General features: G+C 39.6%; 1 protein-coding gene and 1 long non-coding RNA gene across 2 annotated transcripts in view; one reads left to right on the forward strand and one right to left on the reverse strand.

Annotated features, from left to right (window-relative positions):
- The window catches only part of KIF20B (kinesin family member 20B), a 46,977-nt gene extending 37,024 nt beyond the window's left edge, over positions 1–9,953 (reverse strand). Inside the window, 8 exon segments of the mRNA XM_086616563.1 lie at positions 79–273; positions 941–989; positions 2,985–3,169; positions 5,356–5,494; positions 5,696–5,812; positions 5,925–6,011; positions 6,553–6,709; positions 9,927–9,953. Coding sequence (XP_086472689.1) covers positions 79–273; positions 941–989; positions 2,985–3,169; positions 5,356–5,494; positions 5,696–5,812; positions 5,925–6,011; positions 6,553–6,708 — 928 coding nt within the window. The 5' untranslated portion in view covers position 6,709; positions 9,927–9,953.
- Positions 9,954–10,381: 428 nt separating this feature from the next.
- LOC147528250 (uncharacterized) lies at positions 10,382–19,310 on the forward strand. The gene is made up of 4 exons (XR_015222336.1): positions 10,382–10,455; positions 11,455–11,573; positions 15,178–15,350; positions 19,130–19,310. It is a non-coding gene; the product is annotated as an uncharacterized LOC147528250 (long non-coding RNA).
- The last annotated feature ends 2,137 nt before the right edge of the window (positions 19,311–21,447 follow it).

Raw genomic sequence — 21,447 nt, forward strand, 5'->3', positions numbered from 1 at the left:
ATCTAGAAAGAAACATTGTTACAGGAAGACTGACTTTTCAAATTACATGTTTGGCAATTTAAAATGTATTCTAATCACCTTTTACATAAGAACATCCCTTGATGTCTTGAGCAAGGCGTAATGTTTTTCGTTTCTTGTCATTTGATATTGGAGTCAGTAGATCATAAAAACATTCATTGTAAATCTCAAAAAATGACACCCAGACAGAAAACTTAATGTAACTTTTCACAGTTGTGCCAAATTGTTCCGAGTCTTTCAAGAGTTCTTCCAAATCTGCCAAGTACAAAATATTATAAGTCAATATAGACCTAGTAAAGTGAATTTCATTTAAAAAAATTAATAAGTGAGAACTTACACTACAGCAGCCTTCTAAAAAACACTTACCCCAAACAAAAACACATTGAAATCCCTCCCCTCTTAAGTACCTGAAAGTCACATGCTTACCCTACATATTTGCAAGGAAGACATACTCTATCATTTCCTAATCCACTTGCAAATTCTATCAAACACATACAGCTTGGTTGGAATTATTTAATATCTTCAATATATTTAGAAAACAGAGAATTAAACTGACAAGTACACTTCATCCTGACTTTTTAAAAGCAAAGCTAGTATTTAGGTAGTTTTTAAATACTAGAATTAAGTTTATCTAATTATATACAGGTACTCTAAAAGCCTGTCAGGATACCTCTAGGGCCCATAGCATTATTAGCACTGCTTTTCCTTGCTATAGTTTCATCTCATTTAATGCCTGTTCAGGTATTCTTCCAATCATTTTATTCTTATGTATTCCACACAGATAATTTGCTCACTATCCAATTCACAGGCATATAAAACCACCAAGTAGTCACTTTACTGTTAACATGGCCAGAAGTCAGTTATTAGCCTTAAGAAAGCTTCTTTACCAGCCTTAATTGCAATTCTTTAATATAAAACTCACCCTTAGAATCAACTGGTGCTTTGTTGCTGGTGCTATTTTGATGGTCTACCTACAAAAGCAAACAGACTTTAAGACATGTTGTTGACAGTAATTCAACAGCATCTTTTCTAATAGCTTTATCGTCCTACTAGACAAGAACACAGTACACTCCTATTGAAAGGGTTTTTCTTACCTTATTACTTGTTCTTGACGCTTCCCTTACATTAAGCCCTATCACAGCATACAGAACTTCAGCATGCTGAACCAGAAGAAAACTACTCGCAGAAAAAGAGGGGTGGGAACCCACATAGAAATAGGGTGATTTAACAGGATGATATGCAGGAGTCCAGTTGCAGTTCAACTATTACTCTTAATCTAGTGAATCTAGAAAGTCCTGACATTTCTTGTTGGTGGCATTTTGCTAATTCAAGATCCCATATCTTACGGCTTACTAGGTCAACCCTCAGAGACAGAGGTAAAGATACAACAGTCACTCAATTTAAGTGTGCAACTTACTGCTTCATGATACAGGCTGTAGAAAGCTTCTACAGTTGAAAAAGTCTAGGTTTTAGTAAGAGAAAGGAATTTTTCTTCTGCTGAGCTCTTTCAGTCTTAGTTTTGGTTGTTTTTGTTTGTTTTTGGTTTTTTTAGGCACAGAACTGCAAAGATGTGCAACCCATCTACCAAAAACAGTACACTTAAGAAAAGAAACATGGATTACAAGACAGGTATCTTTTGGGTCAGGGTGGGGTTTTTTTGTTTGTTTTTTTGTGGTTTTATTTCTGTTGTTTTTTTGTTTATTTGTGGGTTTTTTTGTTTGGTTTGGGTTTTTATAAATGTTTTGTCAAGAGTATATTTCATATAAAGTTAGGATTCCATAAAGTGATTCCTGAAATAGTTAAATATTAATGTAATCAAAACTTTTAGTTTAAGCTTTACACATATAAAACACCCACCCATACCTGTCTCTTGAAGTAGATGCAAACTCTGCCATCAAATTTATATGCTGAAGTATTGTTCTTATAATCATGGTTTCAGAAACTAGAGGAGACACGTAAGTGTATCCAAACATACATACGTGACAAGTTTTTTCTGAAGTCCTTAAAGACTGCTAGAGCTATATTTAACATATGCCTGGGCTTTTGAAACAAAGTCTTGAAGAATTTTGCTGCCACCTGCCTTCCACACTGGAGAAGTCCAGTTAACTAACTCCTGGACAAAAATCAAGGTAACAGACACATTCCATCCCACAACAGCCAGAACATCCCATTATAACCTAGCATATAACTAGAGAGATGCTTAAATCTTTTCATTAAAAATAAAAGCACAATAATCCCTTTTCTCCTTCCAATTCCTAGTGTATGCTCAGTTTTTTTAATACTGTTCCATTCATTTCAGAATTAAAAAAGAAAACAAGAAAAAGGTATGCTTATACAAAATACAAATCCCCATAACTGTAAACGGACTAGACAGCTTTAGAATTCCAGGCAACTCATAAAACCAAAGTGCATTTCTGAACCACTCAACAGTGATCTGTCTAAGAACAAAGTCCAGCAGAAATCCATTTTAACCCAAATCTTCACAAGTCTATGGCATAATAGGTCTGCTGTTAAAAAAGATTTTGCTTCCTTTGATGACATTTACCAAACTGGAAGAGGCGAACAACCTCAAAGTCATTCACTTCTTTCAAGAATCCTGAAAGACAGTAAATTGTTTAAAGGAGCAGACCTACTAGTGTCTCCACAGATGAAGAGACTTTGCATTCAGTCCTATTAAGCATCAGTAACCCTAGAGGATAAGTTATCAGGTGCCCAAGCTATAAAAAAAAAAAAGCTTAGAGTTCACATCCTATCAAGTATTCAGCCACAAGACAGAAATCTACATGAGAACAGGGTTCACCAGTTTTATTGCTCACTTTACTGCTAACCTGAATAGCTGGCTGACAGCAGATAGACACATCATGCTCAAATACAGATAGTCTCTTCCCATTGAAAATTGATCAGGTTAACATTGAACTACCTAAAGATGTGTGTACTCATCAGTATAGAAAGAAATGTTCCTCTACCTCTTTTGTTAGGCGAAGGATCGAATTTTTAATAGCAGTTTCTTCTCTCACTCGGTCTTTATCCAGCTTTATATAATCTCTACACCGATGGGGTTTGAGATCCATTGCTGTGTACAGCTTTCCTTGAATACTTTTAAACAACATATCCATAGTCCTTGGCAGAATACCAATGTCATCTTCTGTCCCTGAAAGCAACATGCAAAAGAAAGATCTTAATTATTGCTGTGAACAAGTTATATAGATAAAGGAAGACAGTATGATAAGTAATTCTAATCTCAAGGCATACATGCAGAATTTGGAGGCCACTTACAGCATGAAGCAGGGTTTTTTTTGTATTTTCAAGGTAACAGAAGTGGCACTAGAGTGTTTTGAAAGGTATTTGGCTTTCAGCAACAGCTCATACTCTACCCCTTAGACAGTAAGGGGCATAACATAAAATAAAAACTGCTGGGATATTCTGCATCAGCTTAGCCTTAAGAAAAAAAAAAGCACAACCAACAGACATGTAATAGAGAGTTTCAGTTTTTCAGTCGCATTTCATAGGCTGCCTTCGTTCTCTCTCAAGGAAGTAAGCTGGAAATACAACTGATAACTGATCTCTCAGGGGCAGTCCTGTACTAATTCCACAGACCCTACAAAAAGAGTTCTAGAAGCCTTGTGAAGACTCACTCCTTTCCCTGTCCCAAACCCTTTCTCAGAGTGTACTACTTTTGCACCTAAAAAACAAAAAGGAGCCAAATAAAAGCCTCAACGCACACTTGATATTTCTGAATCCAGATGCAAGTTTAAAAAGAGTTCACTTCACTTTGATTTCTAAACCAGAGAGAAGGGACAGTGGAAGAGAAACTGCTGTCCTGTCTCAGACTCTAACAGCATCATTTTTCAAACTCTGACAATTTCTCCTGCTCCCAAGACAGATGAGCCAATCATAGCACTAGCTGTGTCATCTGAGTCAGAACCTGTGTAAAATCTGGTTGGCACCCTAACACTGAGCTAGTAACGAAATAACATATTAAGTTAAAGTACTGTTGCATTACATTCATTTCTCATCTCCTCTAATATTTTTTTGTTTATTATAATGCCACTTGAAATTTAATCTGAACAAAGTAAGTCACTGGTGAACAATGAACAGTCCTAAAAACTGCTTCATCCTTCACTTAAGTCCATTGGCTGAATACAGGCTCCCATGTAATGCCAAAGCAGAAAGGCTTTGTCGACAACACTGGGAATGATAGAAGAGGAAATCATGGCACCCAGTAGGCAACATTCCACCCTGCCAATTCTTATCATAAGTTGATAGTTAGGTCCTAAAAATATAACACCATGAAAAAGTCTCCAGAGTCTGAAGAGACATGAATCAAAAGTTCTTGAAAAACCACACAGTATAGCCCAAACTAGTCAAGCATAAGGTACTGTACACATAAGGAACTCTGGTTTTTGTTATTTACCTATTATTTATTAGGACAGAAAAGAGCATCCCATTATTGCCCCAGATTAACAATACCAGAAAGTACTGGCAGTAGTCTTATTATAATCCCTTAGAAGATGTCACTTCAATAAAGATCAATTTCACACGACACAAAACTCATTGTCCCTCTACTACTTCTGTGTATAAAATAAGCAGTACAGCATTGAGAACTGCCATTTAATTATGGGAGAAATTGTTTTCATGTGAATCAAATCACCTCGTTTGTTAAAACGCTTAGAAAAATAACTAAAGAATTACAACTTCTGACTAGAAAGGATATAGAGCTTCAACAGTACAGAAATAGTGCATTGGGAGACAAGTTCTCCTAGAATACAACCGATAAGCTCAGAAACTTGAGACAAGACATAGATATTTGAAAGTAAACAACCGTGTTTCAAAACGCTTATTCTCTGCCTATAATAATTGAAACAGACTCAAATACTGCTACTTATTTGAAGGCAACTGCACATAAGATGAATATGACCTTTATGATGATAATAAAAAAAAAATTGCAAAACACTAGTCTGGTGTAGAGTGACTTAACACACTTTTCACATCCTGATACACAGAAGATGTATTTTCCTAGTTCCCCCTTCTCCCCGACATTCTAGACACTTGGGAGGAAAAAAGAAAAGTCACACACATCTGGTTGCAATTATTACAGCCTTACAAAGCAATATCACTACTTGTTTATCTAAGCTCTGGCAGTGACTGCCTGTTGGCAGTTTAGTGATATTTGTTGTGGAAGGAGACTTTCAAAGGCTATTAATATTTGAGAGAAGCCAATGTATAAGGTCTGTAGTTTAAATAAAGGAAAAAATTATAATATTTCTACTAGAACTAATCCTCACTTTCAAAAAAAAGACATAAGCTCATTCAAGGAGAACACATTTCTACTTATACCTTGGAATGTGTAGGTTTTCCCAGCATTTGTAACGCCATATGTAAAAATAAGACGATTATATCCATCTAAGAAATCTTGCACTGGTTGCTTCATGGTACCTTCAAAGAACTCTTCTTGAGTTGTTTCAGGTCCAAACACCTGAGCATTACCAAGAAACATCTTATTTTGTTTAAGCAGTCATTAGAGACTTTTAAAGAATCTTTTCAATTCCACATGTTTACAATCTTAAAAGACTACTGACATTTTAAAAATCTAGTTTGCTTGGTATTTAAAAAAAAAAATCATTTAAACAACTTGTTCCAGGACTAAATTAAAAACTTGTAAAGATAATTCATTTACTCGTGAAAAAGTGAACTTCTGCATCATCTGCCCAGCAGTTTTTTCACTTAGTCGACTCAAAGAGTTTTTGGGGGGCTTCAGTATGATGCTTGTTGAGTCTTCAAGTGAAATGCAGTCCTGTTAAAAGGAAGCACAAGCAATGCGGGCATGAAAAGTGTATAAAGAGCTCATCTTACAGGGAAAAAAAAACCCCACACATACATTTAAGGTATTTTAATAAATGTCACACCTGAAATTCATTTTCTCTTTCCAACGATGTAAATGGCCTAATACGCAGGCAAACTTCAATGTGTCCCTTTGACTCCAAACTGCTCCTCTTAAATTTAAAAAAATAAAAATAAAAAAATATAGAAATAAAAAATTAGAGAAGTTAGAAATTTGACTAGATTGTTTATTGAATAACTAGCATGTTAAAGCAGTTTTATTTTATCAGGTTATTTTGAACAGACCTTATTTGATGACTTGTGAAGCAAAAGTAATTCACTACATCATTTTTACAAGTGCTTGGGCCCCCTACAGATGTTTGCTTTCATAACTCAATCTTGCAGCATATATATATATATATAATATGCACCACACACTACATTCAGGCCAACTAGAGATCAAGAAACCAACCCACAAAACACTCTATGACTAAGCTGCTCTGAACTGGCAATTAGCCTCATTCACAGAAGACTGCTGCACCCGACAAAGTATCAATGCAGTGCCACCCAACTTCATCTAATCCTATGTATGTCCTCCGTATTAAAGACACTAAAGATGCTTTTCATCTTCTCTCTAAAATTCTGAGTATTCTTATTGATGAAAGGCCTACGCTTATTTAAGAAAAAAAAATCCAAACATTAAATTTTTCTCACCTGGCTTGTGTCCGAGTTTGAAGAAACCAAAGAAAATTCAGCAGACAGATCTGTTCTAATATCTTCCACGTTTACTGGTTCTGTTCTTTGAGGCGGCTCAACACTAGCAATATAGGATGGTCTGAAAAATTTCTCATTATCTGAAGTCAGTTCCATCCTGCAACACAAAATAAAACTATAATGATAGAGCTCATGAAGTCCCTTAGAGACAAGTCAATTTGAGACTGAGCTACAATTTTAAAGGAGAAAGCGTTCTTCAATCTATTCATAATTTGTATTGCAAGCTTCTGATAGCTGTGGAGAGGGTCTGCAGAGAGGGTCTGCAGAGAGGTTTGCATCATGATGCAACAAGAACAGCTATTCTTTCAATGAAAAGCAACTGTTTACCAGGGAAAAGCCCTATACATGTACCACAACCTTGCTAAAAACCATGTCTGACAATGAAGATACAATTTAACAAAAAACCCCACAATCATATTGTTCCCCATACACTTCTTCATCACCTCATTATAGTGCCCATTTAGAATAAAAGCTTATTGCAAGAGTAACACAAACTTCATGGTTATCTCTGCAGGACCTGATGAATAGTCAGTATTATGAAGATAACACAAAGTAGCTTAATACAAGACAGAGCGCAGAACCATTCCAAGACTAATAGATAGTTTTAGCTATTAAGAGCACACTAGAAAATTAGAAGACCTCATGCCAGAGCACAAGTTAAGGCATTGCTTTTTAGTCATTTTTTTTCAGTCATTTTACAGATCAGCAATTAATTTATTAATCCATAATTTAATGATTTTTGTGCATCTCAGAATCTGGGCATTGAAAATTTGCTATAGAAAATGAAAGTAAATTGATTCAGTGTTGACAGTAGACAGGTAAATTTCAAAACAACCTTTAAAAAGTGCATTTTATTTAAAATTATTAGTATATTTTGTCTGCAATTTTATCACTTTTTCCTATGATATTACAGATGTGACTTGGCAGCTTTTGTTATGGATTAAGTTTAAAATAACTCATTGGGCAATTACTCGTAGACTACAGCAGCAAGCGTTCTAGCAATTAGACACCTACCACATGGCCTCCTGCAGTTTTGAAGCTTTGGGCACAACAATTCAATGGTCTTCTAATACTGTGTTTCCATGTCTATGCTACAGCTATGTATGTACGCTGTGTCTCTAAATATTAACAGTCAATATACAGTATTCTTTAAAACAATGGACTGAGAAGGGCTGGTTCAAAGCTCCTTTGCTCAAGCAGAGTGTTGCCTATTAAGGAGCCACAACATTTTTGTTCCCCGCAGCATAAAGGCTGAAACACGTCTGCACTTCAGTGTTAAAACACTGAACAGCTTGGTCTTCCTACCTAGCTTGTAAAAGGCAGACACAGAACTTCATAAAGATAGACAAACGTCAACAAGCAAATTAGGTGAAGCTATACATAAACCAAGCAGCGAGGTTTGCTGTGTTTCTTCTAATCTGCAGTTTTTCTTTTTGTCAGGCAACTGTATTAACACCAGGAAAAACTTGTCCTGAAATATTGTCACAGCTTGAACAAACACTAACCTATGAATAAGCTACTGCTGGAAAGAAACATACCTATGCTGTCACAAGCTAGAGGTCTTATTCATCAGCTACACAAAATCACACCGCAAAACTCTTATCAGGCCTTGACAGGAGATACATTTGTTAGATAACTATTTCAGTTGCTTTAAATATAAGCTTATTTTAAAGTGTGATTTGTCAAGATTATGCTCTCATTCTATGCCTTTTAATGTAAGAGACAAAATCATAGAATGGTTAGGGTTGGAAGGGACCTTAAAGATCATCTAGTTCCAACCCCCCTGCCATGGGTAGAAGACAAACATTAAGCTACTAAGGAAAGCTGGAACTGAAGTTATTCATGAGTCCAGCACTAAAGACCAGTAACGTTCAACCACGAACAGCATGCAAAACACAAGATGCAGACTGTCCACCTGTCTCCACACTGTGCCATACAGCATGGTAATTACCTTGGGTATTCTGGTGTAAACAGGTATTTTGCCTGGCTGTAGACACTAAAAAGTACTTGTGTATGTTATTATAACTCTGCTTACTGTGACAATAGATTTTAGAGCTGCAGACACCCTAAGAGAAAGGGATCTAGAACAGCATGCACAGCAAAATGTGGTCACAGTAGACACAAAGCCTGTAGCACTGTCAAGCAGCACAAAAAAAGGATAGAAGAGGCCCTAAACCAACACGATAAGCCTGGCAGCTTACATAAAACATGAAGCATCAGCCCTTACACTTAAAAAAAATTAAAAGGAAAGTTTTCCCTCTGCAAGTATTATTTTTTCACTTTAGCAGCCCTGAGGAAAAGGACTTGGGAGTGCTGGTAGATAAGAAGCTCAACATGAGCCAGCAATGTGCACCGGCAGTCCAGAAAGCCAACCATATCCTGGGCTGCATCCAAAGAAGCATGGCCAGCAGGTCGAGGGAGGAGATTCTGCCCCTCTACTCTGCTCTCGTGAGACCCTACCTGGAACACTGCCTTCAGCTCTGGAGTCCCCAACACAAGGAGGACAGGGAGCTGCTGAAGCGGGTCCAGAGGAGGGCCACAAAGATGATCCAAGGACTGAAGCACCTCTCCTGTGAGGACAGGCTGAGAGAGTTGGGGCTGTTCAGCCTGGAGAAGAGAAGGGGTGATCTTATAGCAGCTTTCCAGTACCTAAAAGGGGCCTACAGGAAAGCTGGAGAGGGACTTTTCACAAGGGTACATAGTGATAAGACAAGGGGCAATGGCTTTAAACTGAAAGTGGGGAGATTTAGATTAGATATAAGGAAGAAATTTTTCACTCAGAGGGTGGTGAGGCAGTGGAACAGGTTGCCCAGAGAAGTTGTAGATGCCCCATCCCTGGAAGTGTTCAAGGCCAGGTTGGATAGGGCGTTATGCAACCTGGTGTAGTGGAAGGTGTCCCTGCCCATGGCAGGGGGGTTGGAACTAGATCATCTTTGAGGTCCCTTCCAACGCTAACTATTCCATGATTTAAAGCTTAGAACTATTTTCCCGTTCTTATGGGACTCTGCCACGTGGCTTTGCCCCCACGGCCCTAGGCCGGCCGTTACCAGCGACTTGCCCGCCCCACGGCAACATCGGAAAGTTTTAATACACTGCCCGCACCCTCCCCCTTCCCCTCCCCCCCCAACTTTTCACCCACCGTAACCTCGTAACCCCGATCACAGCGGGGAGAAGAGAGCAGGGGAGGCCTCGGCACTGCCTGCCACAAAGGCCGCCCACTCTGCTCCCCAGCTCCGCGACCCTCAGGCCGCAGCCACCGCCTCCTTTCCCCCTCAAGCGAAAGCCCAGCAGCCTCGCAACCCGCACGGGCTTACCTGAGAGCCTACGCCACGCCGGGAGAGCCCAGCCGCCAGCCCCGGGAGGCGCAGGCAGGTTCGCTCCCTCACCGACCCGGGCAGCCACCGCCGCTCGCCGGTACGACGAACACGCCCGGCCGCGGCTTCTTTTCAAATCCGACCAATAGCGGTGTGCGGCGCCGCGCGGCCTCCTGGGAGGGCGGGCGCTGCTGCGGCGAAAGGCTTGACGGGAAGTGTAGTCCCGGTGGGAATGGGGCGGTGTGAGGCTGGCTCGCCTCGCCTCGCCAGCGGGGTGGGGGCGATTTTCTCTCGGGAGGCTGCTGGGCTTTGCTATGGGAATGGGCTGCGAGGGGGCGTTTACTGAGGCCTCTGCATCGCGCGGGCCCAGAGCCGCCAGGGCCTGTCCCCTCAGCGGCAGCAGGGCCGCAACTGCCGCGGGAAGGCGCCCTGGGCTCGCCGGGCCGGCCCGCGGCCTGCCCTCGCCTGCGCGCCCCGCTGCCTACGGTGCCCGGGCTTTGCCTCCCTCAGGTCTGGCGAAAGGATGTATGTAAGTTCAGGTTTGTTAATGCTTCTGATGATCACGGCGGTGCTATTTCCGCAGGCGTTTTGCAGGCTGAGAGGCGAGCTGAGGCTTTGCAGTCTGTATGTAAACAGGGTAATCACTGTTTGCAGGTGGCGAGAGGGAAGAGGCCAGGTGACCTGCTCGAGCTGCAAGATGCCCTGTATCAGAGCAGGGATCGCAGAACTGGGAAACTTAGGTGTTAAATTCAGGCGGTGCTTGTTTCTCCTCCTGGGTTACAATACTGACAGAGTGACAGCTGTGGAAAACCACTTAGTGAGGTATCTCTGTTTAAAGCCTTCCCCAGGCAGAAATTATCGTTTGGTACCAGGTTTGCATGATAGGGATTTAATTTCTTAAACAGCAATGACAGAAATTCTTTGGCTTTATTTTCAAACCGTGTCATAACACCAATAGTTCATCCTTTACTAGAATGTCAGGTACGGCAATGTGCCAGGTTTGGTAACAAAAATCCCATAGGTTTCTGTTTAGGACTCAGATAGGAATTCTCTGAACGTTAATAAGCACGTCCTGCCTGTTTTAAATTGAATAAAAGGGAAAGCAACTTGAATAGTAACTACTAAACCAAATGTTTGTTTTCATTTGAAGAAGAGAATGCCAGCTAGTGCAAGCAGTTCTGTAAAAGAATAATTCTATGCAGATTCTCTATTAGCTGCTTTGATAAGGTTGTCTTTAAGGTTAAATCCCATCTTTCTTTAAACAGAGGCTATGTCATATCAGTAAAAGATGCGTACTTGATTTCAGCTTGGATGCTGGGTGTGTTGCAAGAGTCAGTCTGTTTTAACAGCAGAAAATGATTCAACTTTGAATTTGAAATTGTTTGCCAAACAAAACTGATAATCTTTTGTAGACATTCTTTAAAACTTAGGCTAACTTTTAAAAAAGTATCTTAGTTTCTATCCTGAACAGAACAGTGAATTCAAACTACTGAACTAACCTAATGCCAAACTACTTTTTTCATACCAGGAGGGGACTGAGGATGGCTCTCAAAGAAAGGAAAAAATTAGCTCCTGGGAGCAAACCTGAAAGTTGTTCTCTTCTACTTATTGGAAAGGAAAACCAAAGATTTCAGAATATTTTGCAAGGTATATTCCTAAAAACATTGGGGGCTATTTCCTGCAGAAAATGGTTCTTACTAAGTTGGGGCATAACAAAGCTAGTGGTACAAGCAATGTTTTGGTTTTGTTTGAATATTAGATTTCTGAAACTGTTTTTCTAACACTGCACATCTGCATAATTTAAACTAGTATCTCAAAGGACTACCATCGACTTACTAAGCAAACTAAAATGCAATCTTACATGTAGCTCCTAGCCTCACACAAACCATGACAAAGAAAACATTAGATCAGCATAACCAACCCAGCCTGTTTGGGAGTGAGAGATGATGAAACTTCATCTATGTAAATAACCTTTATGGCTTTCCACCAATATATTCTCCTTAAAAGTGGTTTGTGCAAGGACAGCTAGTTCCAACAAAAATACCTGCTGCCAAAACTGTTAACTCATTCGCCCCTGAAATTTGATTATGTTGCATTTCAGATTGTCTCTAACTTGTGAAGCAAGGTTGCCAGTCCCCAAATGAAAAGATTTTTCATAAATGACTTGTTAGAACTCTTGCCATTACCCTCAGAAACTTACGCTCCTTGAATTTGGGACAAGATTCAAAAGTTGTGGATAGTCTACTCATCCCAGTGATGAGATGATGCCCTATGAGACAGCTTATCTCATCTAGCTTTTACGTTGCTGGCAGAAGTTATTAGAGACACAGTCAGCATTGCTGGACTTGGCCCAGCATCCTTCAACATATCTGAGCAGCAGTGAAACCAAGACTGGCTTCAGCTTCTTTGCACTCACCTCACCTTCCCAGGGAATTAACAAAGTACGTCAGTTTCCCCTCGGCACTCCTGATTCTGCTGTGCTTCCCGTACCCTGACAGCGCTGCTTCCGTCCTGGTTGGAGGCAAATTCTTTCTTCTACAGGGTTCATTCAGAGCCGACTGGCAAGAAAGCTCCCGTTCCCTGTCACAGAGATGTCTTGGAGGAAAACGTGTGTTATCTTCTTGGTAGTCTGCCATGTCAGCCCCTTTCCACCCATATCTTTCAGGGCAGTGCTTGTCATTTATCTTGTTTGCACAGTCCTGTGGATGCATTTCACAATTCCTTTAATTTGAACCTGTATAGTGGTACCCTCACTTTCCCACTCCCATCACTTGCCTTCAGATTACATTATTTCTAATGCATGTACAGCTGATTCTATGAACTCATGACTTTGCAGGCTATTCATTTGCCTATTTTTCTTTAGTAATATAGGTATGTTTTCCTTTATCATCTCTTTTAAGCAATGAGCTACTTTTTCAGTCTTCACATTTCCCAGTTTGTTCACTTTTTTATAGCTGATTTTTGATTCTTTATCTATTTTCTTGTTTCCTGCTCATCCCTCTTAAAACATCTCCTTTTTGGTTTTCTGTAAAAGTTGGTGTCCTGTTCTCTGAAACAGCAAGACTAGCTTTAAGGTCACAAACTTAAGAGAAAAAATGGCTTAGGTTTGTCAGTCTAATTTTTGTGCTTTAGCATGCGTATGTTCAAGCTTTCTCTTGAACTGAGCAGGTCGTCTGAAAGCAAACAAATGTTCGTGTTGCCATCCTGTGTAAGTTGACTGGCACAGCTTTTCTTCCTTCAGACAGACATTAACATGTGTCAAATTAATTACAGGAGACAAGGTGATGTGGCCCAGAGTGTGAGGATCACAATAATGTCCAGAGTTAGCACCTTGGCCCTGCCACAAAGGCCCTCCCAGCCCCCTTGCCCCACAAATGCTGGCAGAAACCACGTTGGTGGGAGCAACCACGGCCTGCCTTGTGCTGCCTGGACTCTGGCAGAAGGCACCTGGCTCAGGGAGCTGGGCATGGCTGCAGGTGCTCCCTAGCTCCAGAGGCTTTGCCCTGGGGGGTAGGTGATGGTGACGGACACTCAGAAAATGGCAGTGGGACTGGGCAGCAAAACACAGCTGCCTGGGTGTTGGGGCCCTTTCCCCAGGCAGGACAGGGGCTTCCTGCCAACCCCGGCCTGCAAATGCTGCACCTGTTTCATGGCTAATTTGGTTAACTGAATAATTGTGGGATTTTGGGTGGGGTGGGAGGAGCCTGTCACTGGAAGGAGCTTGCGGATGGTTGTGAGGCTGCTCCCTTGAACTGCTTTGGGAGCATAAATTACAGTCTGGAAAATGAATCATAGAGCCACCAGCAAAGAGAGAGTTTGAGGAGCATGGGCCAGTGTGAAATAGCCAGTCAGGAGCCTGGGGAGGAAGGAGGGGATTGTTGATAGAAAGCTGGAGGCAAGGTATAGTACCTGGTGCTGGACTTGGGCCTTGATGCTTAGCCTCTGGCTGCTTCCCAGGGCCAGGGATGGATGCTCCAGCAAGTAAGGTGTTGGAGTTGCCTGTGCTCTGTGGTCATGGTTGTTTACAAAGTCATTGACTGATGAGGGTAGCAACAGGGTGCTTACTGCTAGAGACCTGATTGTGTTAAGAAAGCTTGTTTAGGTACTTCCCCGTGTATGCTTCTCATAGATACAGTGAGGCCACCTGGTCTCACGCCAGTGTTTTGTGTAATGAAAATGTGCTGCATGTGCTCAGCATATTGTTTTTACCATAGCTTCATTTGAAAACCTGTGCATGGCAAACTCCTTGAGCAGGAGCTGTATTATCTAACATATGAGAAGATTTGAAGTATATTTGCTGAGATGTATTTTGTTCAGTTTGCATAACTCAAGACTTAGTCTTTGGAAAGAGTGTAATTGAGACAAAAAAGCGACTGCTGTTTCTTCCTGCTTCTCCCTCAACCCTCTGGTTATTCCTTCTGTCTCTCTTTGAATTATCGCATAATTCTCTGATGAGCTAAAGAGATAATTTCAGCTGTATCTAACCTTTTAATCTTGTAATTAAACCAAAAAGTTTCAAAATTGGTTTTTCTCTGTAATACAGTAACATAAGTAATCACCGTTTCGAAGGTCAGATCTAGCATTTTGAAATCAGAACCTTCTACCTCTCATCAACAGGTTTAACACATACCTGAAGACCTAATGTGGTCTTGCATGGTTACGTTTACCAGGTGTATGAGTGTTCTAAGGTTCTCTGGTTATTTTAATTTGAACAGCCCCATAATAAGCATATGTAATGAAGTGCCTCATAGTGATAGTGTTCTATGCTGGCTCTAGCGACTCAAGCAAATGAATAGCTTGGATATTCTGAGGAATTAGTAATGCAGTTAATTTTTTTCAGTATTAGTGTGCTGTATATTTTCTCCCCTCTCCCACCCATATTTAAATCTTTTGTTATTACGAACAGGAAGCTTTTCAAGGCAGAATCATTAGGGCAGTTGTACTTATGTCTTCCTAATATAGTGAGATTCTTAACCTCACAGGGGCTTTCTAACATCATCACAGCATAAATGATTATAAAATATGTTTTTTAAATGTTTCTATGATTTATCCTACTCATTTGAACCTCCAGTTGAGACTAAAATTTAATAGGCTGTCAAGATAAATAATAATTGAGAAATATTTTCTGTGTGTGTATATATATATTTATGTATCGTTTACTACCAAAGGAAACAGAAGCTTTACTAACTGGAGGGCAAAAAAAAAAAAATCTAAACCAAAATCTACTCTTTTTTTCTTCTGCCTTTTCTAGGGTCTTTCTGTAACTCTAGCAACAGATGCTGTAAGACCACTAGTGGTGGTATTTTTCTTCTTTATGGCTGAAAGGAGCTGAAGCATTTAGACATGAGTCGGCTGATCAGGCCAAGCAACACAGTATCCTATTAGTCACTATAACAGCAAAAGTGACCTCCGTTGGAGAAACTGGTAAGAACTCTTTTCATGTTGGATCACAAGTATTTGTCCTATACGTTTATCAGCTGTTTTGTCTGATTGATTCATAGTTATGTAGCTAATAGTGTAGTTACTTGTTTAAGAAACATGTTGTGAATAGTAAAACTATTGTTTAAAAAATAAACAGTCAAAGGCTTTTTTGTGAAAGCATATTTGTACGAGAAAAGATGACTAGTCTTAAATGGTGTGCCGTCTTATTATTTTTAACAAGTCTGCATAGATGTCTTTTCCATAGAACTGGTTGCTAAATATAGTTTCTGGGGCATTTGTGATGTGCCTCAGAAAATTAACTCCATCCCAACCAGACCCAGTGCACTGTCTCACTTTGGGTTGTGGTCATGCTCAATCATGTAAACCAGGCATTTTTGAGCGACTTGTAATGACATAACTGGAAACCTTGACAGAGAATCCACAAGCAGGAAGACTGATGGTTGCTATTGACTAGGTGTATAATATTCTTCTCTCCTAGTCAACGTCATACTTGTGTCTCAGGACGTACTGTTAGAAATGGCTCTACAGCTGGAATAATAAATTGAATCCTGTACTTAGAGAAGTCAGTATGAGTTTTGCCACTGTTTTCACATAGCCAGGATCTTAGTTTTCCTATGGATTTCAAGACCTTATATCCTTTGGACATAAAAATGTAGTTTGTTGATGCAGAAGGACTGATACAGTCCAGGAACATTGGCTACTTCAAAAATTATTTTTTATACATGCTGCTTATATTTCATGAACAGTATTTGAACTGTGTATCCAAATTTTTTTGGTTCCCTGAAATGCCCCTCTCTTTTTTTAAAAAAAAAAAAAAATTCTAAACCTGTGCCTAAGTATTGCAAATATTTGCATAATGTCTTTTTAGCTCCCAAGTCTGGGACTAGGCCTGTTGACACTTTTTGCCATACATGATGTGTTAATTATTTTCTTTGCAGACACTCTGTTAGCTTGTAACCTCCAGGTTAAGGGCTGGGTATTAATTCCAAATCTTATTAGTAAAACTTTATTTCTCTCCATGTGTTGTTGATTCTTTTTCAATCATCCACAGAGCTGTATAAATACCAACATGGGTAACCATAATTTAAAGGTAAAATCTCAGGATTGACTTTCCTAAAATGAAACATGTGTTTGAGGTTTATTTCAGTTGAGGTTTCAGAAGTTTTATTTTAGTTCCAGACTGCTTATGGAAATTCTTCATGGTGTGAGAAACTCAAGCTTTAATCCTCAGGATTGCTTTTTTGAGAATACTGTTTCTTCTTTTGTAGTATTTTGTAAAATACAGGCTGTAAATAGCTGTCTAATGGTCCCAGAGCCCTCAGAACAGCCCCAGAAAATTTTACCAAAGACATTCTGTTGATCCTTACATTCTCAACTGTTGCTCTGTCATCTTAGTAGAAACTTCACAAGATAAATTAAATTTGAACATGAAGTCAATAGATATCTAGAGTAATGCAATTCTGAAATAGGAAACTGGCCAAGATAGCCCGATATATCTAAATATATATCAGATATATATAGCTGAAGGAACCGAAAGATTTCCACCAAAGAGGAGGCTCTGTGTGTGTGTATGAGTTCAGTGTAGAAGCCAGAAGGCTGGACTCTTATGTCTCTCAAAAATACAAGGTGCCTCAAAAAGATGTGATTCAAGAGCAAGAAGCTTACAGCTCAGGTAACATGGTCTAAATCCAAGGACCAAGATATGTTACAGTGAGCCATTACAGTATTTCAGTGTAGTATTACTCATCTTTCTGCCTCTGACACCCAAGACAGAGCTTCTTTTATTCTTGGCAAGTGTCAACTGTCTGTCTTGATCTCAGAAACTAGTGCTGTTCTCTGACATTATGTACAGTTCCTCAGAATGTCATGGCTTTGAGCACTCAGGGCTTCTCCTTGAACTCATGTGAAGATGCAACTGGAGTGGGATAGTCACACCACTGACCTTCAGATGTTTTAACTTGGGCTTCCTGCAAAGCCAGTGGAGAGAAATGCTCAGAATAGTTTCAGGCCTAAGTTAAATACTTGTTCTGGAAGTGCAGTTATGCTACAGGGTGCAGCTAAGCAATAAAACCGTAACCCAAACTAACCTCTGGAGGCACTTTACTTTCTTCACTAGCCTCTTAGTTTAGATATCAAAATTAATGTCTAGTATTGGATGACACAGTTATCCTACAGCATGACAAAAGGGCAAGGAATGAACATTTAGAAAACAAATTTTTTAACCAGTGACTTCTCTTCAAAGGACTTGAAAATAATGACTCTTTGACAATAGCACCTGGCCCAGGGCACTTCCTGTTTTGCTCTGAGCTTGTCTTTTTTTTTTTTTTTTTTTTAAAAAAGCTTATATTTTAGTAGCATTTCAGTCTGGGCGCTGCCCATCCTGTAGGAAAAACAGAAGGCAGGGAGCTTAATACATGCTAGACATCTGCCCTGCATAGAATGAAGTCATACTCCTGAAAAGAAGGGCTTGTATTTGTGCCATGCAATAGGACTACAGTGCTCTTTGCTGTCCTTCAAGAGAAACAAAGTCTTCTTCCCTTAAAGTGGACCAGCAGATGAAATACGATGAAAACTCATGAAGTCTCAGTTGCTTCTCAAAGAGTGGATTAATGAACAGCTTATTTTTTAAACACATTCTTATACCATTATTTTCAGCCAAATCAGTGACAACATCTACATGGCCAAACAGGTGCTGGGATAGCAGAAGAGCAGGCACAAATGCTGGTGGGACAAAAGGGCAGGGCAGTTTCTCTTCTGTTAGACAGTCTTAGATTGGCTAAATTGCTTGTAAAGTTGCATCTTTGGCAATTCTTCAGCAAGGAGCCAAATATGCAGGTGATTGGCTGGATTGCAGCCTTTGAGCAGCATATCCAGACTTGCAGAGTGAGAGAGTATTTCCAAATGAGTTCAACATACAGTTCTCAGTTTGGTGCTGCTGGCCTGAGGTTGTCACAACATGCTGCAGCCAAGGATAAGCAGAGTTTTGAAATGGGCCAAGCTTCCTTACTAGAAGTTTTCTCACAGCAGAAATCTAAAGAAACTAGAAGGCTTCCACTGAAATGATGAGTATTACCAAGCACTGGCTGATCTGACCCTCTGTAGTCCGAATAAACCCCATTTTGCAAAAGCTGAGATGTAAACAGCAAAAGTCCATTGTTAGTAATTCAGTTTTGTGTATCTGAATTTCCCTTTGCTGTTTCAACAGATTATAGGATCTGACTGCAGTTCTTGTCAGGTGCTTTTGTATAGTGTTAGCAAGTACTGTCATGCTACCATGCTTCATCATGGATGTGGGTGCATGGAAGAATACACACACATTTATAAAGCACCGTAAGATCTCTCTGGGTGAATAGCATTATAAAATGAAGATAATTATTCCAACAATGAATCCAAATATTCTATGTAAAGCAGACTTTGGTATTGTGAAAAGAACCAAAACTTGCAACAATTTAGCAGTAAGGCAGGAATCCTTTTATTTTAAGGATAATATTTGTATAAAGTTAGAAATGAGTCATTCTCTAACTAATTTCTAAGTGGGTGACTCATGCTCTTGGCAAATTAATTATCCAGGACAAGTGACTCAGAAATAGATGCTATAGTTTTTATTATTGTTTTAATCAGATGGCTGTAGCTGTTACAAATAAACATGATGCTTGATTTCAGGCATAACAAATGTAGCTATACCCTGCAAATTATGCCACAGTGCTGCTTGAGGTTTTGTTACACCTGCTAAATTTTTTTATCTAATGTTCTGTTTTCAGTTTTAGGTGGATGGTGTAACTAGCTACTGGGTGTCTAAAGCAGCTGTGGCCACCAAGAATCTCAGCAGTGAACTTGGGCAAGGAGAATCTAATGTGTTACGTATTTCTTTCCATCCAGCAACTGTGATTTATTAAAGCATCATCACAGGAACATTCCTATGAATAAACCTTTCACCTCAGAGTTCTTAATAAATTGTTTGATGATATTATTGAGAACATTGGTATATGATGGGAAGATCCATGCCATCTTTGCTTGGGATGAATATAGTACCTTATTGCTAGCTGTAACCTTCTCTCTCTGTTTGGTTTCTTTTTCTCTCCCGGCTCTCCCCCCTCTTCCTTGGCTGCAGTTTGTAAGGTGGTATCACAATGCAGGTCCGATCTGATGAAACCACAACTAATGCCGATGCCTGCCTATGATGGAAGGAAAACACAGATCACAAACTTGGGATTGATGACCTATTGTTAGGCAAGTCTATTGCTTATTTTCCCTTTTCCCCTCTTATTCCCTTTGCTCCTGTCCTTCCTCTGTATCATTAACTCAAATTGAAGTTCAGTGTCACTGGTTTCTGGGAACACAATTTCATTTGGCTATATATATGCTCTTCCCTAAAGAAGTCAGATGTTACTTCCATGTTGGACATTCATCATGCAATGAAAATGTGGAACACAGTTTTATTGTGATAGGTTGAAGTAATGAAGAGGAAAAGTCTGGCGCGTTTTAGTGAGATGTCCATGTTTCTCTACTGTGATTCTTAATCTGGGAGTTTAAGTTTCTAATAATGTTAGAAATAATTCATGTTTTTTGCAGATACCTATACATCCTTATTCTTAAAAGCAGGCTCTTTGCTAGTATAGCAGAAATTATTCCTGTATTGAGACAGGAGAATGTCTTAAGAAAACTGCATTGAGTAGTAGTTTCTGTTCTCTTTCTTTCGTTCAGTTGTAAATAGAGTCGACAACAGATCAAATTGACGTAGAGAATAACACAAATTATATCAAACAAGGATTTCAAACAGTGTGTTTTGAGGTCAGTAACCTGTGTGCCTAGAACTTTGATCACACTGGTAATGGCCAAATGACATAACTTACGTGGGTGTACACACAAAGATAAATAGGTAGCTTTTCACTGAATTTTACAAGCAGAACAGCAAAACGTCAGTGAAGTGAAAATGTATGTTTCCAGTAGGCTCAAGGAGCTTCAGCAAAGGAAGCTAATACTGATGAGTTAATTTGCTGAAACTGGTTCCATTTGTTTGTCTGTGTTTTAAACCTAAATGGATCCTGTTTTCAATAAGAAGCATGAAGGAGGAATCTTTCCAGGACCCTGCCATATCAAATGGAAGACAGCATGTTCTGTCTGATGAGATGTAAGTTTGACTGCTAATGGGCCAACCCAAAGCATTGCTAGATTAATAGCCAATTTTGCTGAGAATACAATTTCTGGGGCACTGAAGCTGTTTCTTGAATCTGTGATGGGCTGAGAAAAAAATGGGGGTTCCGTTTAAGAAAATTAAAGAGATTCTCATGTTTTTCAAACAGAAGTCTTTCAGATTTCCATTTCAGCACTGACTCTGCCTAGAAAAATGAGTTAAAAAATCTGAAAATTACTCTGGAATACTGCAACTAAATATTCTAGTTGGGGGGCATGGGTACTTTAATTTTCATTTTGTGTCAAACTGATCCAAATAGAGGTTTTAGTCTGGAGGTGAGACCTGTCTGCAAGTCCTTTCTGAGCTCTCTCACTACTTTTTGTTTTAGCATTGTTGCTTTTGTTTCTTTAAATGGGAGGTGAGAAGAGCAGTTATTCAGTTTGTATAGTGTCTGAAGATCTGTGGGTACAGAGCACTACATAAGTGCAAAATACTTAAATTCAGAACTATGTTAATGTTGTCTTCCTTTTTTCTTATGCCAGTCTGGGCTGTGACTGAAATCAATCTGCTTATAATCAAATTTAAACTTGGTTTGTGAATAGAGGCGGAGAATTGGGGTTTTTTTTGTTGTTTTAACCACAGACTTTCTAGTTCATTGAAACGAGGGTTGCAGCCTGATTTCTTTCTGCAGGAAAGAGATCTCTCTTTTTTAAAAATGTTTTTATTGATTACATAGTCTTTGCTAATCTTAATGAAAACAGGCATGATGTATCAATCCAGTGCTGTTTGCATTTGCCTCAAAATGCAAATGATCTGCTCTAAAAATGACTTGGATCGTGTATTCATTGTTCTGGGATGATCTAAGGTCTGAAAACTGGCAATGATAGGGAGGTTCTAAATCAGACAACTTTTCTTGGTTGAGGATTTTAGGTCATGCATATCAAT

This window comes from Tauraco erythrolophus, chromosome 9 (genome assembly GCF_009769465.1).
Source record: "Tauraco erythrolophus isolate bTauEry1 chromosome 9, bTauEry1.pri, whole genome shotgun sequence".
Lineage (NCBI taxonomy): Eukaryota > Metazoa > Chordata > Aves > Musophagiformes > Musophagidae > Tauraco > Tauraco erythrolophus.